Source organism: Botryllus schlosseri, chromosome 2 (genome assembly GCF_051294905.1).
Source record: "Botryllus schlosseri isolate E-star chromosome 2, Bs_hap1, whole genome shotgun sequence".
NCBI lineage: Eukaryota > Metazoa > Chordata > Ascidiacea > Stolidobranchia > Styelidae > Botryllus > Botryllus schlosseri.
Genome location: NC_137237.1, coordinates 14,237,132 through 14,247,163, shown reverse-complemented (window position 1 = coordinate 14,247,163; position 10,032 = coordinate 14,237,132). Strand labels below are relative to the sequence as shown.

Genomic DNA, 10,032 nt, shown 5'->3' with positions numbered 1-10,032 from the left:
ACATGTAACATAGGAACAGCTACAATATGTTTGTATCAGTAGGCTATTGGGAATTAAAATGAATTGGCACAGTAGGATATTTTATCCCAGACAGCCTTCTGTTGATTGACTCCTGCTGAAGTTTCACCAGTTTTGAGGCAAAACTGTCACATGATTTCTCTAGTTTAAAAAACTTACAAATTATGTTTTCAATAATTTTACAAATTTAGAAGTTTCGCGGACCCCCGATTAAGAACCACTGACCTAGGGTTACCATACGTTATCCTTTTTCAGGTGTTTGAAAATGTCCTTCAAGGACGCCTAAATGTCCTCCTTTTTGGCGATTCGACCTTTACAGCTTCTACAGGTACGATAATGGAAAGGTTCGACTGAAAATGGGCATAATGCATAATCATCATCATTGGTTTATTAGCAATTTTATCAGTTCAATACACCACAAAAAATGCGATACAATGAAAAGACAGGAAGATGTCGAAGCGACAAGGAGTAGTCTATGGAATCTGACACCCACCTTGGCCTAGGCGATGTAAAGAGTAGGCATGCACACTGAATGAAAGTAAAGAAGATTGTATAGAAAAATGCGACAAGAAATAGGGCGGCATGTCATGGGAAGCAAGATCGATAGGTCAGTTGTGGTCCGGTAATCTTGAGGATGGACTGTATTTATTTAGTAGTAATTGCTTGTATTTCGACTTGAATGTGGACATGCTCGTCGACTGTCGGATGGCCGGCGGGATACTGTTCCACACATCAGGTCCGGCATATTTGATGGAGCGATGATCTTTTCGGTCGATCATATGATATTTGGACGACGTGGACGCGCGTGTGTTGTACTTGTGCGCTTTTGATTCAGAGGTAAAGAAGTCATTGAAATATTCGGGGCAACGACCGCAGTGAAACTGATACATAAACTTGGCGATTTCTAGTTTCCGCATATCTTCTATGTTTAGGACGCCAAATCTCTTCAGCAGCGACTTATTGGATGGGCAGCCAGGCCCCTTTGGAGCCCTAGCTATGATTCGGAGTACTTTATGCTGTAGTTTCTGCAGTGGCTTGAGTGCAGTTTTACTGGCAGCCCCCCAACAGAGGATGCCATAATGTAACTTCGATTGGATTAAGGATTTAAAGAGTATCAGAAGAACCCATGCTGGCATGAAGCGCCCAAGGCTGTAAAACAGGCCGCACTTCGGTGATAATTTAGTTTCTAGGGACTGAATATGACTCTTCCAGGACATGTTCGAGTCCAGTAAAACTCCAAGATATTTGTGTTGGAAACGGGCTGACCAGCGATATTAACGGTTAGGTTATTTTTTGAATTTACTGTCAGCAATTGCGATTTCGAGGCGTTTATGCAAAGGTTGTTCTGGGCCGTCCACTCATGGACTTTGGGCATTTGGTCACCAGTCAGGGCATCCAGCTCTGCCGTCGAAGATGCGGAAGAGAGGAGGTGAGTATCATCAGCGAACAGTGTGGTGTTCAATGAGGAGGTTTCAAAAATGTCGTTGACATATAAGGTGAAAAGGACCGGTCCAAGTACTGAGCCCTGGGGCACACCACAGGTCACCGGGTGAGAAGAGGACAAGGTGTCTGAGATCGCAACCATTTGTTGGCGTCCAGTGAGGTAACTTTTCATGAACTCAAGTTGTGGGCCCCGAAGTCCGTAACGCGCCAATTTCGAGATGAGAATTTTATGATCTACGCAGTCAAACGCTTTTTTTAGGTCGAGAAAAATGCTACATCCCACATTTCGCTTCTCTGAGATATCATAGTACTGTTCGGCCACTGTTAGGAGGGCATGAGCGGTTTGGTGTGTTTCGGAAGCCAAATTGTTGAGGGGAAATGACAGACATTTTGGCGAGGAATGAGGACAGGCGGGAGAGGAGCAACTTTTCGAATACAATCCCGATGCATGGGAGAACGGATATCGGACGGTAGTTGGTGACATTAGTTCTATCCCCAGCTTTGTGTACAGGGACTACTCTGGCTTTTTTTAGATAGCTTGGGTAGACTCCATTTTCTATCATGAAGTTGAAAAAATGGGCCATATATTGACCGATATGTAGGCTTATCATTTTTAAAAACCATGATGGGATTTGGTCATAGCCGTCGGCCTTGTGCGATTTCAGTTTGTGGATGGCTACTTCTACTTCGTATTTGGTCGTAGGTTCAAGCACAATTGACTGGGATATCGATCTCACCTCTGACCTGGCCGACACAGGTTTTGTAATAGAAGAAGCAATATTTGGGCCTATACGTTACAAAAATATTCATTGAAGTGATTCGCGATGGCCGCCGAGTCTGAAAGTTTGTTTCCGGTATCCGAATTCACAATTTCCGAAACAGACTTATGGCCTTGTTTTCGATGTCGGAGAGAGTTCTAAGTACTGACCATGTTTTTCGAGTGTCTTTTATGTGTCTGTTGAAAAATCTCTCATTGTACTTTGCTTTTGCCTTGGAAATGAGATGCACGGTGCGATTCCTGAAACGTCGAAATCTTTCTCGTTCATGTTCTGGGCAGTTCTTGGTGTCTATTCGGTTATGCCACCGGTTACGTTTACGGATGAGTTGAATCAGCTTTGTGGTTATCCACGGATTTCGCTTCAATTTTCTTTGACTTCTCGAAAGGCGCTGTAGAGGTGCAAATTGTTCCAGCAGTGATTTGATAGCAGACATAAACTCAACAAATTTTTCGTCAAAGTTGTTTACGGAGATGTGGGGGATGGCTGATGTTTTAAATTGATTGAATGCGGCATCATCGAGCGCTTCTCGTCGTCTGCAGAGGTGATATGTTTCGGGGGGGGGGGGGGTGTCCTTTGTTGTTCTTGTGATAGAAAACCAATATGGTTGTGGTCACTGATTTTTGCCGAAATGACAAATGGAATGATTTCCATGTCGCGCGAGTTGGTATATATGTGGTCGATCAAAGTCCTTGACTTTTCGGTTATGCGTGTAACCTCGGTGATCATTTGGTAGAGACCGGCGGATTTGACGGCGTTGGAGTATGCGTTGCCTTTGTGTTTTAATATCTCCCGCAATGAAACACATCTTTTTGTCGCTGTTGACTTTGTCCAGTGAGCGCTCCAACGCTTTTGCGAATTGGTTCATGTTTTTCGTGGGATGACGGTATAATACGGCCACAAGAAAAGATTTGTGAATTCCAATTGGGTGATCAACTTCCAGCCATCGCTCTTCGCAATCTTTGACATTCAGATCGTAGTCCGTGCAAATTTCGTAAGGAATTTTTTCTTCAATGTAAATGACCCTAAACAGCAAATACGGACGTTCGAGCGGGTAATTCGGGAATCGATCGAAAGTTACGGCTTTTTTTCTTAGTCAACACCACAAAATTCAAGTAACAAGTGTCTAAATAGGGAGTCAACAAAAGTGATGACCTTTTTTACCAGTGTTGGGATGACTCGAGTCATGACTTGACTCGAGTCAGACTCGAGTCAACTTTTTCTTATGACTTGACTTGACTCGAGTCACTTTGCAAAAATGACTTGACTTGACTTGACTCGGCGCCTCAGAAATGTGGTTTGACTCGTGACTCGGAGCAAAATTTACGAGTCAATTTCAAGTCATTAAGTAAACGATGTCGATAAAATCAACCTTATCTTGTGTAGGCCTACGTTCGGTTTGTTCGCGATACGCCAGTGTCACTTGTGAGAGCAACCAGTCATTCAATTCTTGTACGTTTAACTGATCTTTCATTGTTACATCACAAATAAATTGAACGCAAACGCAACGATCACAGTTTACGTTGTCGTAGTAGCAGCAGAAATCTAATAGCAACGTATCTTTGTTCTTGTACAGCTCACTTCTTACATTGCGCAGTGCTCACCTTTACCAACACTCGTGTATGATTTAAATCGGACGAATATAGCTTATGCGTTTATATTCTCATGAATGTTTTGGTGGGATGGTAGTGTATTGTATTGTGTATTGTGTATGTACCACATAAATTTGTTCAACTTCTCGAGGCTTCGTATTCGATCCTCTATATTGGCTGATCGTCATAATAACAGACTGTAGCATGCATTTATTAGCAGTTCCACACCTTTTTGCGTGTATATCTAACTTTATATTCGTTATTTGATTCAAGATAATGGCCACTTCGTCTGTCTTTCACTATAGAGCAGCGGTTCTCAACCGGGGGTCCGCGGACCCCTAGGGGCCCGCGAAGCAATTTCAGGGGGTCCGCGAGACCTCTAAATTTTTAGTATGGTTGATATTCTTATTTTTAATTTTTTTTATTTGAGAAAGCATGAGGCAGTTTCGCACAACAACTGCTAAAACCTCATGACTCATATCATCGTAATAATCGTCTGACATGAACGTAGTGTGGAAATTCATTTTCATTGCCAATTTTCCATTAACCTGCTGATACGAACATATTGCTGTTTGTTGTTGGGGTTTGTGGAAAAAATAAAAATAACGTCAATCAGGGTGACTTCGTAATGTCTGCGAAACCTTCTCGATTTGAAGTTGTCAGTCTCATTAAATTAGTGAACAGTCGTTTGAAATAAAAATTTCCGGATTATTTCCCTAATTTGTCCCAATGCCGCGATTGAAACCTCGCCACAACATCCATTTTATCCTGTGATATACATAACCACTATTTGAACAGCTTCTTGGAGGTACAGAACTTCAATATACAATTGAATAGTATATTCATATTGAAATGAACCCGAATATTTTTGGCTGAAACCCTTCATAAATCGAACAATGATATACCTGCTCCTAAAGCTCGGCTATCAGATTTGGCGCATTTTTATTGTGGATCCCCTATCGACAAGGCTGGTTTTTTGATGAACAAGGAGTGTTTCGTTGCTATCAAAGCATTACGCTCCAACCCTGAGATTCATATCACCAGTTATATTGGTATGCAGCCTTGTCTTGTTAATGTTCAATTGTTCATGATCGAAAATGTTTGCTCGTAAATATATATGTAAACCCGAACAGAACAAGTAGTTTCATGACAGTCTTTCTCAGGTTGAAAAACTTGGATCCATTCTTTGGCGCATAAAATTTGTCTATACTTTTAGATTAGGATTTTGCCTTGACGACAGAAACTCTCTGCGGGCCGATCAAAATGCCGTCGCGGGCCGAATCCGGCCCGCGGTCTGTTGCCCGTCCCTGCGCTAGATGCTGGACGTGGTATGTTCATAAAATATATGTTTCTTCATTTTGGTGCCATAAATGTTGCGATCACACCAAAAGTAACGTTGAAGCGTTATGCGTTAATATTACATTAGCCCCCATCTAACTTTGCGGAAATGGTTTTCGGCACTCCACGTTCATATCAAAACGAAGACGCGGATTTTCAAGACACGACCACATACTTCAAGAAATACAGCAGCAAAAGTAGCTTTGAAATAATAAAAGTTTACCAACTTCTACATAAATAGTATGATGTTATTTGCATGAAAAATCATTATTTTGCTATTCATCACAAGCCTACAGTTCATATTTGCACAAGACAGATATGAAGGTTGCACCATAATAGAGCTAAAATTGAACTAAAACTTGAGGGGGTCCGCGAGAGTCCGTGACGGTCAAAAGGGGTCCGCGAAGCCAAAAAGGTTGAGAACCACTGCTATAGAGTATGACTGGAGTGACGACTCGATTGTTCTCCCATTGTTAGCCGGCAGAATGGTCACGGTCAGATGGATCCACCCAAAACAGGATCGCTCAGTGCTTGTTTCAATGGCGTTTAAGGCGATTCTTCGTGTATTTCTTGAAGTTGCGTCGGAATTAGTTAGACAGTTCAACATTTAGGCAGCGGTGGCGAGTCGTTATGACTAGTGAATAATACCGTGTAGCCTCTGTTATATTTTTTGCCAGATTTAGATCATATTTCGTCACGGATAGAGATCGGTATCATGACTGATTCAGCTGCATCACTTTGGGATGACTGGGAGGGACTGACTGAAATGGAAATTGAAGAATGTTTCGAAGGACTCGATAACTGGAAAGGTGTGATTTGTGAGGAATGCGAAGCATCCTTTCCGACTGTGAAAGCTCTGAAAAAACATTACAAAAATCATGAAGCTCCCACCAGTACTTGGGAGATATCTCAGGATGCTGTAATTGCTATTTTGAAGAGGGCTTGTGTAAATACCAAAAAATACTTTGAATGCGCCCCATCATTCGAGTAACTAGACGTGATCAAAGCTGTTCCATTGGTGAAACAACTCTATTCTGAATATTGCAAACTTGGTGTTGACGGATTTTATCAATATTATTCTAATATCCGTCACCAAGCTAACAAGTTGCTGGGTTTGCCGCAATTGCCAGCTTCAGCATTACTTTTGAAGATGTTTGATTCTCTGGTGTGCAGTAAAGAACAGGATCCAATCACAGAGATTGGAGGAGTCAACAGCAAGGAATCTGGTAAGTAAATAGCCTTTGATACTTTGCCTTTCCACGGAAAAACTTTGACATGTTTTTAGACATACTTGAATATATTGGTGGAGTGCTTTTGGGAGCCATTTCTAAGCAAGCTAACGAAGCAATTGCCACATGCCTAACATCCGCAGCGCCATCGGGAAACCTCATTAAAGTGATGCAGAAGAAAGTCGGTGGATTGAAGAGCCCGTCCGAACAGTTTCATGGCATGGTTCTCCGCTTTTATGTTATCCACAGTAAAGAAATGGCAAAACCCCTGAAAAAGATCAATTTTTTCAGGGTACTTGACGCAATTCACTGTGATCCATTTCTTTAACAAATTAATTCATACTGTGTCAATCTGGCTCAGGCCTAAATGAGGTTGAGGATGTCATGGACAAGGCGATGTGACACTTGAATAACATCTTGTCTCACAATTTTGCAAAGTTTGCATTGCATGAGAAGCAAAAAAAGTCCTCCAAATTTTCCAAAAGTTTGCGAGATGGCTTGAAAAAAAAATGAACAATATGCTCTTTTAGTATGGTAGTTTTTTCTCTCTGTGGCAAATGCTGCCTATCCACATTGAGGTTCCCTACCTAAAAAAAGAAAACCAATGCGTTGGTCGAAACCTTGACGTGGTGCATTGGCTTACTACTAATGTCGACCGGCAGACGTCTAACTGTGTTCTTGGCAATGACAACGAGTTCCCTTCAAGTGCGATTTTGCACACTTTCAAGAAGTAAGCTCTGGCTATTGTGAGTCGAGCTCAAGCAGAACATTAACATTACACAAGGCTCTTATTCTAGTCATCAGGGCCGTAACCGCACTTCGTCAGCCCCCCCAAAAAACATTAGTCATGGGCCCCTCATAGGGTGATAAACCGAACTTCTGGGGGCCTCGCCCCCCCCCCCCCCCCCAGACCCCCCATTGGCTATACGCTGTGTACCGCTGCTCATCATCTGTGTTCACCGTCCGTTTAGTGGGGCAGCTTTGGTCGTCCACACGCGCAAAGCGCGGAAAATTTCAAAATTCATGAATTAACCGGTCAATATGATCGGGAATTGAATATATATTGTTATCAATTTTTATCCTCTCTCTGTTCACGTAATCAGATTTAACGGTAGACCTGAGTGAGGTGTGTTTGAAATGGTAGGAGCCCTCAATAATAATTGAACATCTTCGGGCTTGTACCCGTTCGCAGGAACGAAACAGCACTTGGCCAGCCCCCCCCCCAATAAAACTTGGGTGTTGGGCTCCCATAGGGTGATAAACCGCCCCCCCCCCCCTCATCACGTTGTTCGCTTTTGTCACGAAATAAGGGCCACAGTTTAGTGAGCCAGCGCGAAAATATTCGATAATTCATGATAAAATCGGTCAATAATATTGGGAATTGCATATATATTGCTATCAATTTCTTGTTCACGTTGTCAGATTTGCCGGTAGAGCTGAATGAAGTGGCTTGGAAACTGTAGGGCCCATAAATAATAATTAAACATATTCGGGCGGGCGGCCCCGTTGGTATGACTTCGTTTCATGATGTCATTTCGTGATCTCCTGTCTGTTATATCAAAAAATACAGAATCGCCCAAATGTACTAGACTAACGACGCACGTGATTTCAAATTGGTATTTCTTTATGGGCAATGGGCATACAATTTGTCCCTGCGGATTATGGTATTTGTCTTCTGAGGTTCAGATTGCCAAGACAGGAACATTCGGCGCCAGTCATTTAGACGCCTATGGAAAATTAAACCTATATGCATTTTGCATATATAACGAAGTTTTCAGTCAGCGTAAGCGGACAGTTCTTTTTGGCCCAGGTTTTCTTGCTGCCGATCGTTCTGGCACACTTCTTAGAGTCGCATGTTACATGTTCTAAAACTTTAAATGTCTCGCCGATATGTCCATTTCGATAAATCTTGCGTATTTTGTCTTGTGGAAGAGTAGGCTACCAAATAGCTAAGAAAGTTGGCAACTTGAAATCACACGCAGCGCAAAAATTTTTTGAAAAAGTTGCATAAATTTTTGAAAAATACTCAATAATTTATGCTAATTCGCGAAATAATTTTGGGCCCCCTTCGAGCTCGCGCCCTGCCCAATTGGGGGGTTTGGGGTGCGGCAGTTACGGTCCTGCTAGTCATACTCAGTTTCTGCGGTTATCGGACAGGCATTATATAAGACTACAAGACAGTTGCAATATTATTTGTTATATTCATACTCGAGTTTCTGCAGTACATATAGGACATATTTTCAATCAACGATATCGTGAATTGCATATCGGTATAGTTCAAGATCTTTCCACTTGTTCACTCTGTAGTATTCTTCAGTCTTTCTTTCCATGAATTCATCTCACAATAGCCAATGCACACGAACCAGATATTCTATATAGAATCTTTTCCTTCTGTCATTATATTCATATACGTAGCAAACTCTACAAAGGATCAAAGCCACAATATCACATCAATCTCGTGAGAAATGTAACATAGGCTACACAGTATTATTCACTAGTCATAACGACTCGCCACCGCTACCTAAATGTTGAGCTGTCTAACTAATACCGACGCAACTTCAAGAAATACATGACGAATCGCCTTGAACGCCATTGAAACAAGCACTGAGCGATCCTGTTTTGGGTGGATCCATCTGACCGTGACCATTCTGCCGGCTAACAATGGGAGAACAATCGAGTCGTCACTCCAGTCATACTCTATACTTTCACCCAGTCTGCAAAATGTAATAACTTTGCATCATCCCTTTTACTTCGAAAATTAGATTTGACTTGAATCTTGACTTGACTCGTGACTTGACTTGACTTGACTCGACTTGACTCGAGTCACCTCCAAAAAACGAGTGACTTGACTTGACTCGAGTCACCTTTGCAAATCGATTGACTTGACTTGACTCGAGTCAAAATGTGCAATGACTCGAGATGACTCGTGACTCGAAGGTAGTGACTTGATCCCAACACTGTTTTTTACTAAACTCTAGTAAAAGTGTCCTGCTTCCCGATTCTAAAATATGGTAACCCGGTTGTATTTATACGCATATTGGTTCAATGATGGTAAATTATGTCTACCAGAAATTCTGCAATCAGCAGAATGTAAAATTAGCGTCAACTCGCATGCTGTTAAATGACTTGGAATTGATTGGATGATACTACAATAAGGCTGGATTTTTTTTCACCAAAGCTGAATGCACTGATGGCATAGCATAGCGTTGTGATGGATATTACGAACTCAAACAATTTATTCATTTCAACGTATCACGCCAGGTGAGTCGGCGATGAAAACAACTGTACCGTAGCTAGCCGTGCAAATATTTTTGCCGAGGCATGAATGTGGCGAGATACAGCAATTCGTCCGGCCAAAAGTTGCTCCGCAGTCCGCACGAGTCGACAAAGAATGCTTCACGAAGTAATCAACTTGAAGATTTCGCCATTCGCGCGCTACTTCAATCCTCATTGATCAATGACCAACATCGTTCCAGAGAAGTAATGTAAAATCGACCACGCCGCATACTGTTGACTGGAAACAGTTATCGGAACTAAATGACTACTTTTATATTATTATTATACTATTATATTAATTGACTTCTTTTACTTTTCATTCAGTGTGCAATGCGCATGCCTCCTCTTTACATCGCCTAG

The 10,032-nt window shown here is 42.0% G+C and overlaps 2 protein-coding genes across 3 annotated transcripts in view; one reads left to right on the top strand and one right to left on the bottom strand.

The window, feature by feature from the left end:
• The window catches only part of LOC145433716 (echinoderm microtubule-associated protein-like 6), a 228,902-nt gene that overhangs the window by 132,349 nt on the left and 86,521 nt on the right, over positions 1–10,032 (bottom strand). The window lies entirely within an intron of this gene.
• LOC145433559 (uncharacterized) lies at positions 6,163–6,724 on the top strand. The gene is made up of 2 exons (XM_080310689.1): positions 6,163–6,393; positions 6,453–6,724. Exons 1-2 carry the CDS (start codon positions 6,318–6,320, stop codon positions 6,722–6,724), a joined length of 348 nt encoding a protein of 115 aa, XP_080166815.1. The 5' UTR covers positions 6,163–6,317.

What these genes read in the sequence shown, in the direction of transcription:
- LOC145433559 (XM_080310689.1), top strand. Translation starts at nt 6,318, where the DNA reads ATGTTTGATTCTCTGGTGTGCAGTAAAGAACAGGATCCAATCACAGAG. An exon ending in AGTCAACAGCAAGGAATCTG is followed by an intron (nt 6,394 to 6,452) that starts GTAAGTAAATAG and finishes ACATGTTTTTAG; the next exon opens with ACATACTTGAATATATTGGT.